Below are 26,135 nucleotides of genomic sequence, written 5' to 3' on the forward strand. Positions count from 1 at the left end.
GTCTATTCACAAAATGGAAGACTAACAGTGAAAATAAATGAAATGCTATGAGGTACATCATCATGAATGTCTCTCAAAAATATAAAATGAAAGAGCCAAGTCACAGCAAAATATTAGCCAGACTAAAAGCCACAAAATTTATATAAAGCTCAAAAACATATAAACTAGTCATCTTATTGTTTACTGACACAGCATGTGGTGAAAAAAAAAGAAAAACATAGTTATCAAAAATTTAGAATGGTGGTAGAGGCAGGGACACAATTGAGGAGGGAGTTATACAAAATTTCTGTGGTACCAGTAATGTTTTATATTCTGTAAAAGATGCCTGAGTATTTTATTATTATTCTTTAAACTGTACTTAACATATTGTTTTTGTGTCTTATTCTTCATAATAAATGAAATCAAAATGGGAACAAAACACAGATGACTTAGAGTTTAATTTACTACAAACAATGCACATCTTGCTTATTTGTTAAAAATATTTTATTTATTTTGACAGTGCACACGCCCACAAGTGGGAGGGGAAGGAGAGAGAATCTTAGGCAGGCTCCATGCTCATTCTCATGACCCTAAGACCCTGACCTGAGCCAAAATGAAGAGGCAGATGCTTAACCAACTGAACCATCTAGGCACCCCACATCTTATTTTTGATAGTATGAGATTGATAAATCAACAAATACAAAAGGCACAAAATATCTTGACTTAGAAAAGCACACCTTATCTATCTTTGGTTCTGTTATATTCAACATTTTAAGTAATTATATAGACAAAGCCATGAAAAAAGATGATCAAATTTAAAGAAAAATCTAAGGAATAGTTACTACAATAAAAAGGACCAGGGATCCCTGGGTGGCGCAGCGGTCTGGCGCCTGCTTTTGGCCCAGGGCGCGATCCTGGAGACCTGGGATCGAATCCCACGTCGGGCTCCCGGTGCATGGAGCCTGCTTCTCCCTCTGCCTGTGTCTGCCTCTCTCTCTCTCTCTCTGTGACTATCATAAGTAAATAAATAAAAAAAAAAAATTTAAAAAGGACCAATTTCAAACCTATCTCAATAGATATGGCCAAATCAAAATTTTAATTTTTTAAGATTTTATTTATTTATTTATGAGAGACAGAGAGAGGCACAGAGACACAGGCAGAGGTGAAGCAGGCTCCCTGCGGGGAATCTGATGCGGAATTTGATCCCAAGATCACGTCCTGAGCCAAAGGCAGACACTGAACCACTGAGCTACCCAGGTGCCCCGAAACAAAAAATTTAAATTGAAATAAAACCAATTTTCTTTCAAAAAATAAACTAGACCTAGGTGATAATCCACCAATTCTACCTTTAAAAATTCATCCAAGGGTATAGTCAACGCATGTACAGATGTGAATATAAAAGGATACTCAGTAGAACATTACTATAAATGTAAAAAGAACGTATCAAAAGCTGTCTAACCAAAAAAGAAATAATTTATAAGAAAATTATAATAAATAACATGCAGTGGAATACCAAGCAGTCTTTAAAAGTAACGTATGAGGGGCAGCCCGGGTGGCTCAGTGGTTTAGTGCCGCCTTCGGCCCGGGGCCTGATCCTGGGGACCCGGGATCAGGTCCCACGTCGGGCTCCCTGCGTGGAGCCTGCTTCTCCCCTCTGCCTGTGTCTCTGCCTCTTTCTTTCTGTGTGTGTGTCTCTTGTGAATAAATAAATATAATCTTTAAAAAAAATAAAAATAAAAAAATAAAAGTAACATATGAGATATGCAGATAAGGGAAAATATCCAATATATATTGCTAAGAAGCAATGCTAACCTTCAAACATGAAATATAATTGCATTTTTAAGAGTCTATATTGGGAAGGAGAAGGAAGGAAAATTTTCAGAATAAAAGAATCATATCAGAGTATTAATAGAATTGTCTTTGAGGATAAGAGCTAGAGGTGTTTTTTCCCTTTATGCTTTCTGGAGCTTCCAAATATTTAGCACTGCACGTGTACTTGTTTTTATAATTTATATGCAAATCATACGAAATACAGTCAGCAAATTTGGTCAATATATTAAGTAAAATGTTTAAAGTTTTAGCCTATTCCTACCCTCTCAAACAAAAGAGACAAAATACCTATCCCTCAATCAAAGAGCACAATTAGAAAACAAAAGCAATTTGCCTAGGTAACAATACACATGGAAAAGATATCTAGGGAGAGTTGAAGAACTACACTCAGTGTGTACAACCAACAGACTGCTGTGTCTACACATTAACAAACAATAAAAACCAGCACAGTCAAGATCAGGTACCATAAACAGACAATATGCAGACTGTGGGCAATGTATAGGTACTACACAGGAAAATAGTTAAAGGAACTAAGGATATCTAAAATACAGAAGACTTACGATGATAAACTTCTACTACTAAGATTCTTCTACTTCAAGTAATATATTTCTGGAAAAATAAAGGCCAGAAGGAAGGGTGGAAGCCTCTTAAAAGGAAATTAAAAAGAAAATAGTATTCATTTAGGTAGTAGTTTAAAAAAAAATCAATGTTGATTATAGTCTTAAAGCCACACATAACATTCTACATATTAAAATATCTAATACTTCCATTTCTGGGATAAGAGCAAGTGGTGACACTTTTCCCTATTCCATCTGTTAAATACAACTACAAGCACTATGCATTAAACAAAAATAAGAAAACACTGACAGGTGAAGAGGAAGCGGACTGGCTAGGGACCTCAGGACCCAAAGAATGAAAGAGATGGTGGTTAATTCCCTGTTTTTCTTTTTGCCTAATACATCCTGGTCTGAATGGCACAGACTGAAAATGAAAATGCCCCAAGACAAGACTGTCCTTCTCTAGCTAAAGGATCAGAAAAGGGACAGCCTCACAAAACAGGAAACTTTTAGACATTAATCATACTATGGCCAAATATTACAGGGGTAGAAAATAAATAAATAACTTGCTCTGCTTCCACTCCCATCATCAAGGTCCAAGAGATTTCCACTCCCATCATCAAGGTCCAAGAGATTTCCACTCTCATCTGGCTAAAACAAGCACTCCCATACTCTTCCACTAGAGTGGCATTAAAGACCAAGTGGGCAATGGGACTTTCTTTCATTACATCCCAGTGATAAGAAGCACCTCCTCACTTCTCTATCAGGAGAGCCCTCATGGGAGAAATAGTCCTTCTTCCCATTCCAGCAAAGCAGGTATCCACAGAAGTTTAAAGGAAACCTGAACTTCGTCCTCATCCAGGAGTAACAAGGTACCACTCCCACCCCAGGCTGTAAATAAAGGTGGGAGGAGGAACCTGGACTTCCACCCCCACCTCTCAGTAATGAAGGAGCACGCTCTTTCTCTTGTTGGCATGGTGTCAGATGAGATCTGTTAAAACAGACGTTTAAGTAAGATTCAGAGTTTCATAATACAGTACCCAAAACATCCAGAATAAAACGAAGTCACTTGTCACACCAAAAACCAGGATAATTTCAACTTGAATGAAAAAAAGACAATCAACAGATGCCAACACCAAGATGACACAAATGTTAGAATGATCTGACAAGGACTTTTTTTTTTTTTACAGATTTATGCATTCATTCATTCATTCATGAGAGACACACAGAGAGACAGAGACACAGGCCGAGGGAGAAGTGGGCTCCCTTCAGGAAGCCTGCTGTGGGACTCGATCCCAGGACTCCAGGACCACGACCTGAGTGAAAGGCAGATGCTCAACTCCTGAGCCACCTAGGTGCCCCTCTGACAAGTATTTCAAAGCAGCTGTCATAAAAATGTTCAACATGAACATGAAACAAATGAAAAAACAAAGTCTCAACAATAGCAGATAAAATAACTAAAATTAAAACTCATAGGAGCTCAATAGTAAAATGAAGATGACAAGGGAATCAATGATCTGAAGATAAAAAAAAAAAAACCAGAAATCTTTATATGAATAAAGAAAAAAAAGACAAAAAAAATTACTCTCAATATTTGTAGGACTATAACAAAAGACCTAACTAACATTCTTGTCAACTAAGTCCTGGAAGGAAAGGAGAAAGAGGGTGGATGTGAAAAAATAATTGAAGAAATAATGGCTGAAAACCCCAAATTTGGCAAGAGGCATATACCCAGATATTCAGAAAGCTGAATGAATCCCAAACAGATTAAATACAAAGCAATTCATGCCAAGACATATCATAATCTAGACAAATCCTTGAAAACTTAAGACAAAGAGAAAGCTTTTAAAAACAGAAATAACAGCTTATCTATAATGACAAAAACAATTCAAATGTAGCAGATTTCTCATCAAATATCACAAAGGTAGATATTTTCCATAATATTTACCAAGAGCTGAAAGAAAAGAATTGTCAGCCTAGAATTCTATAGTCAGTGAAAATATCCTTCAGGAATGAAGGGGAAATAAAGACATTTTCAGATGACGGAAAACTAAAATATTTGTTGCTAGCGGATCTACCCTAGAAGAATGGCTAAAGGAAGTTCTCTAAATAGAAATGATGATAATGAGAAGAAATCATTTTGTATTAAAAATGAAATATTACATTCTACGATAATGTATATTTCATAGAAGTATTTTGTATTAGTAATTAGAGCACTGCTATTTTAAGTAATTAGAGCATTTCTCGATTAATACACTGTGCAAAACCCCACACATAAAATAACTGAGTTGACTCAATGTGACATTTGGGTTATTTCCACAAAAAGCTAGACTTCATGAGTTCTTAGTCAAGACTATAACTATGCTGCAAACTAAAATTCAACTTATATCATTTCAGCTTACAAGTTTTCCAAATACATGACCTGCTCTGAGTGCTAAAACTGTCTACTGATCTGGCAATTTCTCTTCTGGGTTTATAACCAAAAGAAATGAAAGCAGAACTCATAGATAGCTGTACACCCATGTTCACGGGAGCATTATTCCCAACAGCCAAAAGATGGAAGCAAATATTTATACAGATATAAGATTAAATATAAGGAAATACAAGGGTGGGGTGTGTGTGTGTGTGTGTGTGTGTGTGTGTATAGTGTACATGGGTCTGTATGTATACATACATAAAATTGAATATTATTTAGCCTTAAATAGGATGGCAATACTGACACAAACTACAATATGGATAAACCTTGAGGAATAGATACTAAGTGAAATAATCTTGTCACAAAAAAAAAACAAATATTGTAGGATTCCACTTATTTGAGGTACCCAGAGTAATCAAAATCAGAGAGAATGGTAGTTGCCAGAGGTTGAGGTCGTGGAGATGGGAGGGTATGGGAACAGGGAGTTACTGCTAATGGGTACAGTTTCACAAGATGAAAAGATTTCTGTGGATGGGTGATGGTAATAGCATAGCAATGTAAATGTAATTAATGCTAACAAACTGTATATTTAAAACTGGTTAAGAAAGTAAATTTTATGTTATGTGTATTTTTTTTAAAGATTTTATTTATTCATAAATACACACAGAGAGAGAGAGAAAGAGGCAGAGACACAGGCAGAGGGAGAAGGAGGCTCCATACAGGAAGCCTCACGTGGGACTCAATCCCGGGTCCTCCATGACCACACCCCAGGCTGCAGGAGGAGCTAAACTGCTGCGCCACCGGGACTGCCCTGTTATGTGTATTTTACCAAAATTAAATATTTTTCAATTAAATATAGAACTTATGACCATTAAGTCTGTGGAATTAGCAAATATGTCTGCAAACTGGGTTTCTAATGGTTTTACGTTACAAACACATAATAGTCATAAGAACATATTATAGATATATGTAAATATATGTATAACCATGGAATACATTTCTATTTTCTCTTCTAATTCAAAAAATATAAAATCTGCCTATTAAGGGCTTTCATAATTTGACTGTATATATGCATATATAGAGAGAAATAGGATATAGAAATAAGTGCAGATTTATTTATATATGTAAGTGTGCATATTTTCTAGCTCCTTTGAGAAGATCTAGAAGCAAGGATACCCATGTGACAATAAATACATCTAGTCCCCAGATCATGATTTCTGAATACCATTCTCCACCAAAAGGATTCAGAGGTCTTTGTAAAATGACTGATCTTAGTGTTAGGGTTGGAAAAGTACAATAGCTTGGAATATCCTGCACTGTCACAGAAAGTAAGGAAGTACTCCAAGAATGGTGAGATATGTCAGAAGGACTCAGAAGCCAGTTGAAAAGGTTCTCACTGGCCAAATCTGGAGTAACTTGAACATCAAAATAAATATTTATTCAACTGAAAGTTTACATTAAAAGATTGTTGTATCAGGAAGTAATTAAATGACTAAAAATATATACATAGGTAAGCTGAAAATTTAATAGTTAACATGTTCTAGGGACGCCTGGGTGGCTCAGCGGTTGAGCATCTGCCTTCAGCTCAGGGCGTGATCTCGTGTCTCAGGATCGAGTCCCACATTGGGCTCCTTTCATGGAGCCTGCTTCTCCCTCTGCCTGTGTCTCTGCCTCTCTCTCTGTCATGAATAAGTAAATAAATAATCTTTAAAAATGTTCTATTTCCTGAATAATATTAAAATACTGATGATGGACAGTAAGTCTAATTAGAGAATGGCTATAACTAACTTAGTACTCATAAGAATCCCTTAGAAAAAAATTAATTTTCAGAATTTAAATCTCACTTGTTCACTTTAAAACTAAAATGCTAACTACAGAAGTTAATTGCCAAGAAGCTCAGTTCCTAAATTAAATATAAAAATTTTAATCATACTTTTAAAAAATCTGATCATGAACTTTTTTATTCAGTATATTTTCAATATTTAATTTAGGAAGGAATATGTAAATCAAAGAGAATTAAGAGTAAGGACATTATCATCAAATTTGATATGCATCAAGTTATAACTTTTTAGCCATTTTTTCAACTTTTAACTTCTCAAGAATTAAATCATTTCCTGTTTCCGTTTTAATGTGGGTGAAAACTGAAGTTAAAGTACATCATTAAATATATCACATTTCCCATTCCTCTTGCTGTTTAGCATTCCTAAACAGTTAAACCATTCTAACAAAACATCTCTGTGAATCATTATAATCAGAAAATGATACAAGCTCCATATACTAACAAAAATAAAAGACTTTCTTAGATACAATTATCCTCAACTCCATTCCCACTAGTATCCCTCTACAACTTCCCCCAAATGGTTCAGTCTTCTTAACCCTACCTTTTCATCAGCGTGAAATTATACTCTAGGTTCAAATTTCTCAAAAGAAGTGTCTTTCATATATCTAGGATTTGTTTTAGCTTTTTAATGGAATTTCGCTTCTTTTGTTAATATACTCAAAGAAAACAATTACATCCAAAGATTTGAGAAGACTGGCCAGGAATACATAAATACTTCAGAGAATCATAAAAATTCAACATGAACATGAATAAAGACCAACAAGTACATAAGAAAAAAACATAAGCAGATTCATATGCAAGATTCTGCTTATTAGGTAAGAAATGAAAATGGCTAATTTAGAATCTTTACTACTGAAAATGGACCACAGCAGAGTTAAGTCTAAGTCTTTCAGGGAATTTGCTAAACAATACATTTGGGAAATTAAATTCAGGAAAATAATTTATTAATACATAGTTTCTGCTGTTGGAGCATAAAATATGTTCTTAAAACTCTTCAATAAATTTATAAAAATTGATTTTGAAAGTTTTAAACTTTTCCAAACTGATTTTAAATTTTAAAACATTTGTAGTGCAAGGGCTTTTCCTATTACTTTTTTTTTAAGATTTTATTTACTCATTCATGAGAGACAGAGAGAGAGGCAGAGGGAGAAACAGGCTCCCATGGAGAGCCCGATGCAGGACTCAATCCCAGGACCCCCAGGCCAAAGGCAGACACTCAACCACTGAGCCACCCAGGTGTCCCAGGCTTTTGCTATTTAAAGGAAATTTGATAATAATCACTCTCTGCTTTAACTTATTTTCTAAATTCAAATCTTCATATAAGAATTTTCTAAAAGACAACAATGCACCTGTTATAAAAGCTAAGTTCAAAGCATAAAAAACTGTACATATAGCTACATTATATTTTACTATCTTAGTTAAATGCAAATTCTGTGATAAACTAATCTGCATTAATTACAGGTGCTTATTCAATATATCAAGATATGGATTTTGTGAATTTAAACTAATACGGAATAAGATATGACATGAACTGTCTGTTAATTTACGACATTTGTTTCCAAATCATATAACATCTCAAGTAATACAGTATAATAGTATGACTTACAGCATGTTTTAAAACTTTTGTAAAAATACCTATGTTCATACTTGTTCTCTGTGCTCTATTATAGTGTCCCTCTGATATCTGCATTCTATTTTCTTCTAAAATACCCATAAAACAAGCTCTCAGAACCCCATCATATTATAATCAGAATACTAATTATATAAAACTGAGTTCTATGTAAACTATTTTTACTTGTAAAAATTACATCAAGTACCCATTCAATTAGAAAATTAACATAAAGTTTCAGAACTTTAAGAAAAAAGTTTAAATCAAACTATGAGCAATATATTTTACTTGACAGTTAAGAAACCATCAATCAGATAACACATCACACATGACACAGAATTATAATATTTAAGGCTGGATGGACGTTTAGACATGTGATCCAGCTCCTTATTTAACGGATGAATAAAAAGAAATTCTGGAACCTAAAGTGACTTGCTTTAAAGTTACATATGAACATCGATCTCCTAAGAAATAGAGGCTTTCTGATGACTTTATAATGTTAACGTATTTGTGGCAATAAAGTTATAATGCCATTATTTTTCTCCTGAATTCTACCCTAATACTCTTCTCATTTCTGCCTTATTCCTTCTAATAGTTGTTCTACTACTGGTAACGAGTGACCCACTAATAATATACTGTAGGTATCTAAACTTAGAAGCTAAACAAACTACTCTCAGGAGAGGAAATAGTACGCCCTTTACTATTCCTGTTATCTTTATTTTGATTACTGCTAAGTTTTCTTCTGTGAGTAGGCTGTTGTTGACAAGCAGTGACTCAGCTTGTGATACAACTGACTTGTTTACAGGTCTTGAATGTTCTACAGCACTATTACTAAATCAAAGAAACTATTTTATTGTGTCTGTTACCATGCTTTTATTTAGAAGCATGAATAATAATTTTAATGTAGGAATATTACATTCTTATAATCCTCTGAACATGAAATTGTACAATTGAAAAAAATGTAAAGGTTACTTAAAACTATTAGAAGAGTGTTTATTTCCTATTGGAGCGGCCTATAATGCAAAGAGAAATGTACTGCACAGGGCAAAGTATCAAGGAAGGCTAAAGCCCTCCAAACAAGCTGGCTACTTTTCTTTTAGCTATATAATCTTATGCAAGTCATTTAGTTGTCACTTTTAAGGCCCACAAAGAGTTTTTCTGAAGATCAAAAGAAAATATCTTGAAAATACAAGTGATAATATAATAATATCAAATAGAAGGTATTATAGAACTATCAGTTACTATCCTTATAATAGACTTAAGAAAAATATAATCCTCCACTATAAAATCTATAATTTATAATATTTAAAACTGCAGAAGGTTATCTTACGAGAATATGAATTTCATCAAACAAGAAAAATCTACAAAGATCTTTTGTTTTCTGATTGCATAGCCTTCTCACAAAGGTTAAAAACCTACTACTATAAAAGTAGTAAAAACACCCACTACTTTAAAAGTCTCTGTAGGCTTATAGAGACAAATCTTATTCTTTATTTGGCCCAAGTCGCTCATTTAAAAGAAGGTAAAAACAAAGACTCAGGAGGGCTAATCGGGGGAGCCTTGGATGGTTCATTGGTTTGGCGCCTGCCTTTAGCCCATGGCGCGATCCTGGTGTCCCGGGATCGAGTCCCGCATCAGGCTTCCGGCATGGAGCCTGCTTCTCCCTCTGCCTGTGTCTCTGGCCACACCCCATGTCTATCATGAATGAATGAATGAATGAATGAATAAATAAATAAATGTTTAAAAAAAAAAAAAAAGAGGGCTAATTGACTACAGCAAAGTCAAACCACTGAGTTTTCAGATTCCTAAATCATTTCCTTTCACCAGACCACACAATTACCAGTGGTCCCTATGTAAATCATAAACTCCTTAGGAACAGGGACTCTTACCTTCTCTCTCCTATCAGTACCTAGTAAATATAATACTTGCATAAAGTTTGTTGTTCAGATCATGCTTAATAAAAATCCTCAAGCACACGAAAAGATGCTCTACATCAACAGTTATTAAAGAAATGCAAATTAAAAACCACAAAATATCACTATACACTTTTTAGAATGGTTAAAAAAAAGCAAAAAATAATAAACAACAACAAAAAAAGACATTGCCAAGTACCAAGAAGGAGGATGCAGAGCAACTAAGATGCTCATGCGCTGCTTATCAGAATGCAAAACAGTAAGGTCATTTCAGAAAAGTTTGGCAGTTTCTTACAAAGTTAAGCATGCACTTACTGCCCAAAAAATTGTATGCAAATACTTGTAGCAGCTTTCTTCAGAGTCATCAAAAACTGGAAACAAATGTCCACTACCTGGTGAATGGAGAAACAATTGTTGCACTCAGCACTAAGAAGGAAGACTACTGATACATGAAACACTATGGATGAATCTCATAGTTTTATATACTAGAGGAAAGAAGTGGGACTCAAAATGCTACATACTATATGAGTTCTATTTATATGATATTCTAGACAGGCAAAATATGAGGACAGAAAACAGATCAGTGGTTGCAGGGCCTTGAATGTGTGTGTGGGGGGGGCGGGGGGGCAGGAGTTGTCTACAAGGGGCCTAAGAAACTCTTGCTGTAATGGAGATATTCTGTATCTTGGTGGTGGTTATACAACTGAATTAAGTTTGTCAAAATTCACAAAACTGTATACCATAAGAGGGCAAATTTTACTACATAAATTATACTTGGGTAAACTTAACTTTTAAGAAAAAGGTTTCATTCAAGCTCTTCCACCAGCTGAGACCTTGAGTTAAGTTATTGAGATTTATGGCCTTTGTGTTTCCAGATCTAAAAATAAAGAGGGAAAAAAGACAAAGGGGCTATAATACCTAACCACTACATCCCTTCCAGTATTAAATCATATCACTGAATCATAGAAACATTTTCTGTGTCTATTTCTCTCTGTGTCTGTTCTGTGTCTGCATGTGTGCTATGTTAATGGTAAATAATGTGATGGTAAATAAATATAAGACATGTGAATACAAAATGTCAAAATTAGGGGATCCCTGGGTGGCTCAGCGGTTTAGTGCCTGCCTTTGGCCCAGGGCGCGACCCTGGAGTCCCGGGATCGAGTCACTCCACATCAGGCTCCAGCATGGAGCCTGCTTCTCCCTCCTCCTGTGTCTCTGCCTCTCTCTAGGTCTATCATAAATAAATAAATAAATAAATAAATCTTTAAAAAATGTCAAAATTAGAGCAATAATGTTTCTCAAATGTCTTTTAATAAGAGATTTCATTGTTAAGTATCTAATTTTTCACCAATTCCCTTACATTACCACAAAGTACTATAAATAAACATAATGTAATAAATTATACAACTTGGTATAAACTAAAACTTAATGGCAATAAAATTAAAACACCTAAACACACAAGATGGTAGACATTTTATACCAATAAAATGGAATAAATGTATATAAATTCATAGTTCACTTATATTTAGTAAAATCAATACGTAGCTTTTAGGAGATGAGTCATACAAAAACTCTACTTTTTAATGCAACCTAGAACTGGGGCTGTAATCAAGAGTTCCTCGTGGTTAAATATTAAAGATTTAATTTTATTTGGAACATTGGAGATTTCTTCAGGAAGATTTCATTAATCTTCCACTTAATAACATTCCTTCTGGTGTTCTCTGTTGTGCAGCTGCCACCATGAGATAACGTCACCAGGCGAGTCTCAGTTCTCCAGTGCCAGTGCCACCTCTAGCCTGCTAAGCTTCAGCCACAGGAAAGGGGGGCAAACACTGGAGTTCTCTATACTATGATCCTTACACCAAGCCTGCAAATAGATCAGTGGTAAAGCACTTAGCAAGCAACCAACTACAAAAGTCACTCACAAGAATGTACTTATATGTGAAGAATCCATATTATTATAAGCCTTGTACTGTTAGTGAAAATCAGAAGTACACTGGACTTCCCCACTTGGAAATTTCCTTTGAAGCATCAAGTCTAAGAAATTGCTCAGGACTTCAAACAGCTCTGGAGGCAAATGAAGCCTACCTATTTAGCATATTTGAAGATGCCTACCTCTGTGTTACCCATATAAAAATGTAACAATTATGCCAAAAGATATTTTACCAGCATGACTCCTAGGTGGGGAAGCACTTAAGATGCATGACAACGGAAAACATTCTATTCTTAAAAAACAAAAAAGTACCTAAATGACTGCAAATGAAAAGGAAACAGGTAAGAGAATAAGGTATTAGAAAGCTCCCTCTTCCCCATTTTCATTTGTGTGTAGATTTTTAATATCGATGCAGGGACGTAAAACATTCATGTAAATAAAAAATGTTTCAGTGAAAAAGTTTCAGGAATTAAACTTTATAAGTATTATATACAAACCTATTAACTATTAACCCTTTTTCTTGGAAAAACTTTTTCAAGTCCCCTAATATCTACACAATAAAAAAAATCTAAACTCCTTTTAGGCATGTCAGCATTCTTAAGACATAACTTTCCAGAACCATCTTCTACTCAATCCCAGGCAACTCATTCATATATACTATAAACTTTTTGTCACTTTCTAAAATCAGTACAAACTTTTGTGTTTTAAATGCTATTCCTTCTAAATAAATTAACTGGATAGCATCTAGAACTAGGTCATTTTCTTATCTTTGAATCTGGGATTCCTAGCAGCTACAAACTCAATGCTTTAACTGAATGAATGAATTCTACTGCATCAGGAATTATAAAAACCTACACTAAGAAAAATTAAAAGATGTGATTAAATAAAAATAGCTAAGTATCATTTGAAACAGCAAAGTATCGGTTTTTAGTCAAACTACAATGCTTTGGTTATACTAGAAAATTTCACTTAAGTCATAAATGAGTTCGATGGTCTTCCTAAAGCTAAACCTATAATCTTACCAAAGGTATTAGATTACTGTACACAGAAAAATTTAAATTCCAGACTTCTTAATTACGTTACTTAAAAGCCCTTAATTTTTCTCTACTGGAAAGCCACTATATTTACTGAATATAAGCATATTATGCTAATATTTCAAACACTCTGCAAGTCTCATATCAGTCAACTACACAGAATCAGATCTAGAGCACAATCAATGTACAACTGACAGGAACAGAGTCTCTTCCATTCATGTCAATTGGTTCAGTATACTATAGAGTTATAGAAAATCAGAATTATCACATACATAAAGCTCTTTCAGAAACAAACTATCCTTAACATGGATCCTGCTTTAAAGTAACATTTCACACTGAATCTTAAAAAGCAGTATTTGTTAATCTCATAAGATATCTTGGCAAATATCTATATTTACTAAACCAATTTTTCTCAGAACCTCAAGAGACTCAAAAATTTATTTTTAACCTTTATACTATGTTACATGTTCCAGTCTTCAATTAAAGCAGTAAGAATAGCAGTATGTTTTTTTTAGCCGTATGTTTATATCAGCAATATCTGAGGATATAAAAGGACCTGTCAAATACAACAATCATTTAGGATTTGCACAAACACGTATATATTTAGCTGACAGATCATAATCTGAACTATAGCTGTAATGCTAGCATATTTAATAACTAAATATGACTTCATTTTCATTTAATCAATAAATATTAATTGGACAACAATGCATAGCACATTGCGCTAGCCCCTAGAAAGAAAACAGGATGAAAGTAACAACATAATGAAGGGGTATGCTAGCATTTATAGAGCGCTCATTACATGCAAGACACCTTACATGCATTAACTCATTTCCTATTCCCAACAAGCCTAGGTCATAGTTACTAGTATTCTCATTTAACTAAGGTACAAAGAGATTAAATAACCTGCCCGAGGTCGCAAAGCTACTATTTGAACCCAGGCACTCTTAGCTGTCATGTTCTGACTTTGAAGATTTTCTGGTCTAATAAAAGCATTAATGCAGTAATATGTAACTTATAATAATGGGGTATACAATTTTTCAAATGTCAAAAGATACAGTGCAGTGGGTTCCAGGGTTAAGGAAATGCAATTAGGTTGAAAGAGGAGAATGAGGAAAGGTTTCTTGTGGGAAGTAAAAGGGGCTAGATTTTGCTGGCTGAATAATATTATAAGAGCATGTTTTTATACAACATCAAAATTCAAGACATATATCTCAGTAATTTTCACAAAAATAATCTCTCAACAGCAATAGTTTTATGTAAATGAAAATGTTCATATCCGTGGCTACTTTATACATGCATAGTTCAGTTCAGTTCTATTAAACGAAAGAATAGATAAGTTATTATTGCTCCCACACCTAGAGACAAAGCAAACGGAAGTATGTAATAAGACAGAAAGGAGCCTCTTGTTTACTTACACTACACCTCTATTCACCCCTTCTTCCACTCTACCATTAGCAAATCATGCTCAGGAGAAATGCATTCTCTTTGAGAATCTTGATTGTATCAGTTTTGCTAATCATTTGCCATCACTGCCAATCTCAATCATTTTATACAAAGACTCTGTACAATGGAGATGTTTGTACAAAATCAGAGTTTAAGCCAACATTATCCAGGCAGAACACTTTAAAATCTGTGTTGTAAACCTCATAAAAGAATATGCCTCTGCATATCAGCACACCTAAACATGTTGCCTGAATTGAAGAAGATCCTTGAACCAGTTTTAAAAGTAGATGTCTTCCGGAACCTTAATTTACAATAGATATTTAAATATGTGTATTTAATGATATGTTTTTCACAGCCCCCTATTTTCAATACAATCTTTTCTTTCCAAGTTGGGTCATCATGATACTCTAGTACCCTGGAAATGTACTAACACAGTCCCTTCAATTCAGCAAAAAATGATAGTACCTTGACACTAAGATGCAAACGTTTATGTGACTAATCAAAAAACTAGAAAACAAAAAAGAGGCAATCCTAAGAAAGTACTTACATATTAGTTTTCATGTAAAATCGAAGTTCACCTATTTAAAACTTCCTAAAAACCAGATAATACTTTATACTAGTCACTCAGGGCAAGGGCATATAGAAGTGACACACGAAAGCATAGAGCACACTGGGAACAGCAACTAATGTAGTCAAATATGGCTAAAGCAAAACTGGCCTGGAGCAGAAGACAAATACTTAAGTTACGAATATCTTGTTTAAAAGGATAGATTGAATATAAGTAAGCATTTAGCTCTGAAGCTTCCCAAGATAGCTCTGAAAAAGAGTGAAGATTTTCTTTTTTTAAGAACACAAACCCATAAGAAACCAAAAACATGATTTCAAAAGCTGGAAAGCAGGGCAGCCCGGGTGGCTCAGTGGTTTAGTGCCACCTTTGGCCCAGGGCCTGATCCTGGGGACCCAGGATCGAGTCCCACATGGGGCTCCTTGCATGGTGCCTGCTTCTCCCTCTGCCTGTGTCTCTCATAAATAAATAAATAAATCTTTAAAAACAAAAACAAAAGCTGGAAAGCAGATCAAATGGTAATGACCATTCCATTTGAAGAGGTTGAATGCTACATTAACTTAGAAGAAAACCAAAGACACCTAGTTTATGTCACATTTACAATTACACCAAAAGACTCCCTATACTCCCTGGAGACATGGTTGCTTCCAGGGTTGGGACAGAGAAAAAATGCCATGGGCTGAAGTATAATGTGGTGCCAGAAAGTAAGTGCTCAGAAAGCAAGGATGAATACACAGGTGCCAACCAGAAAGAGCTCCCCTGGCCAATATTGGAACAGCTTGAAAAACAAGAAAAATTATAAGTATTGGGTTATAATACAAAGAATAAAATAAATACCGAATGGCCTATACCAGTATTAATAATTACATCAATAAATGGAAAGAAGGGATAACTCTTCCTCACAGAAGAATTCCAATTAATAAATGCAGAAATAATGAGGAAAATAGAAAAATCACCATTAAAATGCAGTAAGAAGACAAGATTCATAGATGGATGCTAAAACTAGTGGGCAGACGTTTAAGCCTAAACACAGTATCTGCACAGTCTCAAAATATTCAGTAATTATTAAAGATGAAATAGTAACTTAATGGTGGAGAAACCCAGCACAGCACCATAACCAAGTGATCAAGGTTAACATCACTAACAGTACATCACATTCCCCCACAGCTTCCATATGATGTACTAAGCACATATCTGTAATATCCCTCTCTTTAATTCACAACCTCTTAAGATAGGTCATAAATCATGAGAAAATGTCAGACAACACAAACTGAGGGCCATTGTACAAAATGACTGTTCAAAAGTGTAAAGGTCCCAAACGAGAAGGACAGGGTAAGGACTGTCACAGATAAGAAAAAACTAAAGAGACAAGACAAATAAACGCGGTGTAAGATCCTGAATTCGGATCTTGCAACAAAAATGGCTTTTGTGGCCCTTTTTCTTACTTTTGATAAGAATCTTATAGTTTTATATATGATGCTAAAATAAGGAGAGGCTTGGTGAAGGGTATATGAGAATTCTCTATCCTTTGTGTGACTCTTCCACAAAAAAAATTAAAGGATAATGGTGAAAAAAACCTCAGTTTCAGACACTCTGGGAATAAGGGTGGAGTCCAAACTAGGAGAACCAACTGAAGTTTATTTAAGAAGCAGTTAGAACCCCCAGACCTCTCTTCTGCTCCTTGACCCTTCCCGGCAAAAGGCTAAATGACCTCTGAGAGCATGAGACAGTATCTCTGCACTAGAGAATGCCAGGCACAAATAAATGTGAGGAATGCTATACTGAAAACTGGAGAACAAATGAAAATGTATTTGCATACTTAATGATGAAACCCAAATCCTTTTTTTCCTACTCAGCTCCCAAGCTTTTCCTCTCCAGGCATAAGATCAGAAATCTTTTCTGGGAAATCAATCCAGCACAAGAGAAAAGACGTGTCATTGGGAGTCTGCACGGAAATTATTCAGCCCATCACTCTACAGGCAAAACTATAATCTCCCACTTGTAGTGCTTCTAAGCTTTTTAAGTCCTCTCTTTTAAGTAAGAGTTGACTTGAAGGATCACCAGACTTCCAGAAAGCATCTCATATGAAAGACAAAGTCCAAGAAAATAAACACAAAATGGAAATTTGGAGGAAAGAAGGATTATGCAGAGAAGAAAACTATAAATTTCCTAAGAAAGATAAGGCATCCCAAGACAGAAACAGGATATTTAAATTTTTTTCAGAAGAAAAAGAGTGCCTGGAAATTATAAAAATGATGGCAAAAATAAAATCTTAGTAGAAGAACTGGAAGATAAAAGTTGAGAAAAATTTCCCAGAAAGCAGGGAAGAAAGAAATGAAAAATAGATAAAAAACAGATAAGAAAATTAGAGAAACCAGTCAGTAGGCCCAAAACCTAAACCATAGGAACTCAGGAGAGAGAATGGAGAAAACCAAGGGAGGAAATTTTTTAAATAAATAAATAAATAAATAAATAAATAAATAATTTTTTAGAAATTAAGGAAATTTCTCAGAACTGATGAAATTAATTTCTGAATAAGACTACCCTGAACTCAACAGAAATGGATTTAAAAAGACCTATGCCAATGCACATAATACAGAGTTTTCAGAACTCTGGGGAAAAATTTCTCTAAGCTTCCAGAAAGGAAAAAAAAAAAGTTTCAAAATTGTGGAAAAGAATCTTCTAGGCATCTGATGTCTCAACAGCAACACTGAAAAAAAGAAAACAATGGGGCAATGTTTGCAAAATTCTGAGAGAAAATTACTTCTGACCAAGAATTCTCTGCCCAGCCAAGTGATCTATAAAGCAAGAGGATATGTGAGGTCTGGAAAAAATTATATCCCATCCAGAGCGCAGTTGAAAGTGGTCCTCCAAAATGAGAAAACAAGCAAAGAAAGAAGACATCAGATACAGAACCAGGAGCCCCAATACAAGAGACACCTGAGGAGGACCGCTAAGATGTTAGTAAAGGAAAATCTAAGGCAACAGCTGCAATTCAAGAAAATTTAAGTAAAAAATTAGTAGGTTTGAACGTATTAAGAGGAGATTTACACACTTGAGAGAGCTGGACGAAATCATGGCTTCTCAACAGTGCCACTATTGACATTTTGGGCCACATCATTCTTTGTTGTGGGAGGCTGTCCTGTGCAGCAAAGGATGATGTTTGGCAGCATGGTGGCTTCCACTCCTAGGTATCAGGAGCACACTCCCTGCACTCCCTTCACCCACCCAACATTGCCAAATGTCCACTGGGTTGCCCCTCTGGAGAATTTCCTGGATAAATTAACAATGAGTATACAGAAAACTGAACAAAAGCAAATTAAAAACAAACAAAAAACCCAGGAAAAACAAAATGTACAGGAAAGGAAAGTAACTACAGTAAACTACAGGACTTAACTATGAAAAGCTTCTAGTCACACTGATAAATACTGAGTAATGGTGTAACCGAACTCCCTGGAGTATGACAATACTCAGTATGTCCTACTGAGCAGGACAGAGACGTGTGTGGCTGGGGAAAGCAGGAAACCATATCTTCTACTATAGTAAGTCAGCAGATAGTGCCTTAAACTGAAAATTCAAGAAAGAACACTCCAAGCATGCCATTTGAGATACAGAGATAAATATCAAAGTAATGAGTTGAAAGTAGTTGTCTCTGAAGAGTCCAAAATAAAAGGGGGAATTTGCAGATGACTATTGTTTTGTCAATAGTCCTGCAGAACTATTAGACTCTTTTAAATCTGTGCATATAACTTTGATAAAAATTAAACTTAAAAAAACCAACTGAAGCTAGATTATGAAGTACTACCTTCACTGGTTACAGCCATACTGACTTAGAACCAAACTTTACAACTTTGAGCAAGGTCCTCAATCTCTTTATCTATAAAAATCTTCATCTATAAAAATGAAAAATAATAGCTGCCAAGAAGTATGATAGGAAATAAGACAGTGTCTGGCATACAGTATTTATAAATAGTACCTATTACTCAATTTGCAATCAGAGAGTAATAACTAGAAACTTTAAAGTAAGTAAATCATAATCTCACCTGTCTTACAAAGTAACTCTGACAGTTGCAGAGAGGATGGCTTTGGAAAGAGAAGAGCTTAGAGGTCAAAGAGACCTCTTAGCAGGGCTACATTTGAATGAGAAAAGAGGCAGAGCTACAAAGTGAAACGTAAGGGTACAAGAGGTATTTTCAAAGTGATGAACTAATTTAAATATGAGAAAAAGGAAAAAGGAGTCAAAAAATCTCCTAACTTAATTAAGCAAATAAACAGAGGCTGACAACACTAACTGAATTGAACACAGAAAGAACTGAGAAGAGAACATGAGGAGAAAGAGCTATGAGCTTGATATTACCTACATGTAATTTGTGGCATACAACCAAATAGAGAGATCAGGTATGCAGGTGGAAATCTGAATCTAGAAGAGAGGTCAGGGCTGGAGACAGAAATGGGTATATTACAATCAAAGGCTGAAGCCATGCAAGTGGATCAGATTACTCTGTGGCAAACAGAGCAACAAGAAAGGGGAAAGATAAAAATCATGAGCACGAAAAACACTCTAACATGATACCAATAATTACCTCAAAAACTACAATTAGTTCTAAGTTTCTTTTTTTTTTATTAATGCTTAGTAAATATGCCCATTGTTGAAATAGGTAAAGAAACCCTAAACAAAGCCCAATGATACCCAGGAACAACAACTGTTAATATTTTAGAGTATTCCTTCTAATCTTTCAATGCATATAACCATAAATTATCCATTTTTTCCCTGACAAATTTGGAATCATACAACTGCACTCAGCTTTTTTGCTTTATTAAATCAGTATTTCCAATGGTACCTGAAACACCAATGACTTTTTATTAAACACTCCAATTTATGTAAACCACCGATGAGTGTCACTTGACCTAACTGCCATATTTGCCTCCTGCTAGTAAAGGAGAATCAATATCCCCAATTTCTTTTAAAGGCTAATTTTTAAAGAACGACCAAACACAAGAAAGACCATTTCCTCAAGTACAAGCAGCACATTTTCTTAAGTAGTATAATTAGGAGACATAAAATTAAAAGGATATTCATTTGATATGGAACATAATAAATATTGATGGGTTTTATTAAAAACCAGAAAATAGAGATAAAAAAACAAGTTGCTTTAATGTTTAGGAGTTCTCAGCATCAATGGTCTTTATATACTTGTAAGGTCACTGTGAAACTCAAAATGAGTTAATATACACAAAACACATATAACAGAATCTGACATATAATAAATGCTTAATAAATGTTATTACTATCATCACCATTAGTTCCATGTGAAAACTGTTTATTGCATAGAAAAGAGGCAGAAAAAAACCTGAGATACGAAACTAAATACTCTTTTGTCTTCCATTTTTCCATCTTCTCTACATTTATATACTTGGACATCACTTTAAGTATTATTTTAAAACCATCAGTAAATATGTACCTCATCCTTAATTCTACTCTAAGATACTTGAGGGAAGAATGAATTTTTGCTATCTCCTCAAAATGTTCCTTACATGACAGAATAATATTGAGTGAAGACTCAATAATATTAGTGTCACAAATCCTAATAAAGAGAATAAGGAGCACCTGGGTGGCTCGGTGGTTGAGCATGTGCCTTTGGCTCAGGTGGTGATCCTGGGATCTAGTCCCTTATCAGGCTTCCCACAGAGAGCCTGCTTCTTCTCCCTGTGCCTTTCTTTCTGCCTCTCTCTCTGTGTCTCTCATGAATAAACAAATAAAATCTTAAAAATAAATAAATAATAAAAAAGAAAGAGAATAAGAAAAACAACAAAACAATAAGCAAAAAGTGGGATGACCGTAAAACCAAGAGATCTAAAAGCCAGTATCAATACTATCCAAACGCAAAGGATAGAATGAAAAAATGAGGTGAAAAGCTTTGTTGTTAATCACAATGAACAGACCACACTCCCTTTGCTCTTCTTTGGGCACAATTTAGGAGAAATACTAAAAACACTGGACTGTGTCTAAAAGAGAGCAACTGAGAAACAAGTAAAGAACTAAGGATCCTGAGATTGTAGAACAGAGGGGGTTGGCCCTCCTTATCCCCCCCTCCCTTCCCACTGTCAACAATAAGAAAAAACTGTACTATGGGAAATGATTTAAGATTTCTCTGTTGTCCAAGGCAATTATCAAAAGACAGAGGTGTAGATTTCTCTCAACTCAAAAACTTAAAATAACAAATCTCTTCTAAGGCAAAGATGTTATCAGAGATTAGTCATGAAGGCGGTCAAGCAAAGGTTGGAAAACAGCTTGCCAACAAATGGTGCCTCAGAAAACATCCAAGTAGGGGATAACTGGTTAGAATTTTAAGTTTCTCACAACCCTGTAACCACATCAATAAATATTACTAAGTATCTGCTCCAGAAAGGATACTGTCCTAGACCTATAAGGCATACAAAAAAACAGAAAACTGAGAGAAATTCACAAAGATCTCCGCTGCCAAGGAACTCATAATAATATATAAAAGGTATATTACAGTTTTAGACCATAATAGATGTTACCAAGCACTATTTATTAATTGCCAAATGAATTCTAGTCATGTATAAAGGTCTTCTCAGAAGGAGAAATCCCTAAGGTTAAAATGGTCATAAAAAGATTTTTAGAATCAACAAGCTCTGGGGTACTTATGGAAAAATGTACAAGTAAGAAGGTTCTGAACAGAGAAATAAGAAAGAAGGGACAGTACAAAAAGAAGTGAAATGCAAGTTAGAGAGAAACCCGTTTGGCTGCATTAAAAATGAGTTTCTTGGGAAAAGAGATAAGCTGAAAAGGAAGGTTGTGGCCAGAATCAAGTGTACTAGGCCTTGAATACCAAGCTAAGTAGTTTCAAATTTATCCTGTAAACAGCTTCTGTAGCTACTACTCAACTCTGCTATCGCCATAGACAATAGGAAATAAATGGGCATGGCTGTGGTCCAATAAAATTTTATTTATGAATACTGAAATTTGAATTTCATAGATTTTCACGTGTCATGGAATATTATTCTACTTATGTTTTACAATTTGGAAATATAAAAGTCATTCTTAACTCATGGGCCATACAAAAACAGGCTACAAGCTGGATTCGGTCCACGGGATCTGCCAATACCTGTAGTACACTCAGCTGCCTTCATTGGAGTCCTCTAAGATACATTTGCTCTTGAGCTTCAGGGACCAAAATAGTATTTTATTCATTCAACAACTATATGCATGCATGAATGCACACACCTAACAAAGATCTAAATCTAGTAGGGGTCACGGGTGCCCTAGACAACAACAACAACAAGACCCTCTAGAATAAGCCATTAGAACAGAAGCACAATTTTGTTTTAATTTTGCAATTTATTTTCACATAGTAATGTACTTAGAGAGTTACAAACTACTCTTTTTTTTTTTTTTTTACAAACTACTCTTACAGACTGTCCAGGTCATATGAATGGATAAAATATAGTCAAGAAATAGGGAAGGGAATATGAGGTCTAGTCCTTACACTGTCATTTATTCACTATGTGACCCTAAACAAGTCACTTTCAATCCTCTGGCCCTAATTTCCTCATCTGTAAAGTGAAGGGGTTTACGTTATTAGAAGATCACTATATACTCTCCCTCAGCTTTAACACTGTATGATTCTACTCCAACTTTAAAAAGACAGGGAATGACAAAGACAAAAGTGATAATTAAGGACATAGGAGAGAAAAGGAACTGACTGAATGAGCAGTCGGATAAGAAAAAACACATATAGGAAAAAAAGACCAAAAAAGTACAGTATTGCTAAAATCAAGGACTTTTTTTAAATTATCAAATGCAACAGAAAACCCAAGGAAGAGAAGAAAGAATAATTCAGGAAAAGTATGACCATAATCAAAAAGGAGCTAGTTAGCAAGCTAAAAAAGACAAAAACTTAAAGTGACAGTCTTAAGACTACTGTGCATGCTTCCAGGAATCAAGAGAAGAGTCAGGGGAAAAAAACAGCCGGAAGATGGATTGGGGAGGGTGGGGGAGGCATATAGGCATATGTTCCAAAAAGTGTATAAGAAAAAAGTATCGAAGTATTGGAATGTACTTGAAGCCTCAGGTAAGGAGTTTGTCTTAAAGCAGAGGCAATTAATCTTTAAAATCCAAAAAAGGTAAGAGCAGTATTACAGTATTGACTTTTTACACAAGTATTTTCCTGTGGAACTGTATATCCATATCATGTTTTTTGTTTTAGGCATCAAATTCTTAGGGAAATAAATCTGATGTTGCATTTTCTTAAAGCAGAGTTCCACCTATACTGTATTTTTCTAACGGTCAAAAAATTAAGAAAGGACAAATTGGTTTTGTAAGAATGAAAACCAGCAGTATGTAGCTCTAAAAGAAAATGCATGTTTATCGTTCTTACAGCACCTATCACTTCTGTCCTTGTGTAACAGCTACTTGTGTAGTAAAATACCTCTCCCTTAAACGAAGTTCAACAAATATGATCAGCATTCTCTTTCCTAGTAGCTCTGAAAGCTCCCAAGGCAAGAATTCTGATTAATTCATCTGTTTATCTGCTTTGCACAGAGTTGGTGATGCTCCATGAATAAATACTGACACATGATAACGAAGTTCAACAACAACAACAACAACAACAAAAAACAACTGTCCTTGCAAAACAACCATTATCTGATAAAGTCGGAAAAAATGTTTTATCATAGATACTTAACTCCAGGGCGACTTTTGTAGTGTCAGAGTTTGCTTAAGTAGCAACCAACTACTACAAAGCAACTAACAGAAAGCAAAAAAAAATAAAATAAAATCTTTAATGAACATCACTTCTAAATAATCCAGAAAACAACCATTCTCTGATAAAGTCGGAAAAAAAAATGTTTTATCATACTTAACTCCAGTGTGACTTCTGCAGTGTCAGAGAGCTTAAGTAGCAACCAACTGCTACAAAGCAACTAAAGAAAGCGAAAAAATAATCAAGATTTTTAATGAACATCACTTCTAAATAATCCAGAAAACAACCATTATCTGATAAAGTCGGAAAAAAATGTTTTATCATACTTAACTCCAGTGTGACTTCTGCAGTGTCAGAGCTTGCTTAAGTAGCAACCAACTGCTACGGAAGCAACTAGCAGAAAGCAAAAAAAAATAATAATAATAATAAAAGCTTTAATGAACATCACTTCTAAATAATCCAGAAAACAACCATTATCTGATAAAGTTAGGAAAAAAAAAAAAATGTTTTATCCTAGATCCTTAACTCCAGGGCGACTTTTGCAGTGTCAGAGCTTGCTTAAGTGGCAACCAACTGCTACGAAGCGGCTAACAGAAAGCAAAAAATAAATAAATAAATAAAATCTTTAATGAACATCACTTCCAAATGATCCAGATTCTACACGGGCCCGTTGCAACAGGACCCTGCCTCTATGCACGGTATATGACAAATTAAAAAAAAAAAAAAATGCCAAACATCAGTCTGATGATCAACCAGTTAAAAATACACATTTGGATATGCTGAAGATATTTATAAAGCCGACAGGGATACTATTAATATATTGAAATTCACTGGCCGGTGCTGGATTCTATGCGCCACTCATCTTCTACTACTGCTCAAGAGAGAAGCCAAGAAGTGCGGGCCTTCCCGTATCGCTTGCTTCTAAAGAATTCAAGAAGTCACCCAAACTGAGCGCGCACCACCCCAGGGAGGGGGCAGCTACGCTCTCCAGGTGCTAACGTCCGGCTCTCTCTTACCTTTTACCTGAAAAGTCCTATTTACTTTTTTTTTTTTATGTCCCCCACCACCACCACCACCATCCATCTTCCTTCCACGGGCCCCCCACAGGCTCACCAAGTAACAGAGGAGTTCAAAAAAGAAAAGAAAAAAAAAAAGTAACAGTTAAAAAAAAAAAAAAAAAAAAAGCAAAACTGTGCCCTCCCACGATCTCCCCTCGGGTGTAGACTTGACGAGCCCCGGGGGCAGCTACACTCTCGGCCGCGGTCGCAAGCAGGAGCGGCGCCGGCAGCCCGTGTCGCCCGTCGGTACAGAATCTTGTTGTTGTTGTTGTTTTCTTTTTTTTTTCTTTTTTCTTTTTTCTTGGGAGGTTATCTCGGCTCGACACGTTCAGGGAGTACGGGAAGGGCGAGCTGGTCCCGGCCCGACGGACCGAGAGGGGAGGCCGGCGCTCGCCTCGCCCCCTCCCCTCCCCCCTCCCCTCTCCCCCCCTCCCCTCCCCTGCCCTCCCCGCCGCCGCCGCCGCCGCGGGCCCGGGATCCAGGCGGGTCTCCCAACTGCCCCCCGCCCCCGCCCCCGCCCCTCCCCCGCCGCGGCCCGGCCCGGCCCGCACTCGCCGCCCCTCCCCCCCCCCCCCCCCCGGCCCGGCCTGCGCTGCCCCCAGCGCCCTCAGGCCTCGGGCCCGGCCTCCGCCGCCGCCCGCCCCTCACCTCCTTCGGCACCAGCTGGTTCTCCTCGCCGGGCACCATGGCTCAGACTCCGGCCGCTCCTCTCCGCCCTGCCGGGAGGGGGGCGCAGGGTGCTGGCAGCGCTCTGGGTCTCAGGAGAGAAGGGCGGCAGCCGTCATCGCCGCCGGCGCCCGCGCTCCCGCAACACCGCGGAGGCCTCAGCCGCGGGCCCCGAGCAGCAGCGCGCAGACACCGACCCACGGCCGCGCCGCCGCCGCCGCCGCCGCCACCGCCGCCGCCGTCGTCGTCGGCCCCTCCCCCCGCTCGCTGCAATCAATGGAAAAATGGCGGCGGCCGCTCTCGCGAGAGTTCGGGCCGCCCGGCTCGCAGCCCCGCGCCCCGCGCCCGAGGTGCCGAGGCGGCTGCAGCCCAGCGCCCGGCTGCTCCCGCGGCTCCAGCTCAGCGCCCGGCGCGCGGGGCGGGACGAGCGGCCCGGGCAGCGGCGCCCTCCGCGGGAGGCCTTCCGCACCGTGCTCGTCGGGGCTCCCCCTGCCGGCAGGGGAGGGGCCGGCCCTGGCGCCGTCCTGGAAGGGCGGGCGGCACGCGCGGGCTCCCGGCCTCCC

The 26,135-nt window shown here is 36.8% G+C and overlaps 1 protein-coding gene across 3 annotated transcripts in view; it reads right to left on the reverse strand.

Moving 5' to 3' along the window:
* Window positions 1–25,780, reverse strand: part of USP47 (ubiquitin specific peptidase 47) — a 117,255-nt gene extending 91,475 nt beyond the window's left edge. For 2 of the 3 annotated variants that reach the window (XM_077866467.1, XM_077866465.1), the window contains exon 1: window positions 25,555–25,780. In XM_077866467.1, the coding sequence (XP_077722593.1) occupies window positions 25,555–25,593 (39 nt within the window). In that variant the 5' untranslated portion in view covers window positions 25,594–25,780. The remainder of the gene's footprint in view (window positions 1–25,554) is intronic. The other variant, XM_077866466.1, reaches the window with a different exon arrangement.
* Between the last annotated feature and the right edge of the window lie 355 nt (window positions 25,781–26,135).

The sequence above is a fragment of the Canis aureus genome, chromosome 23 (assembly GCF_053574225.1).
Source record: "Canis aureus isolate CA01 chromosome 23, VMU_Caureus_v.1.0, whole genome shotgun sequence".
NCBI lineage: Eukaryota > Metazoa > Chordata > Mammalia > Carnivora > Canidae > Canis > Canis aureus.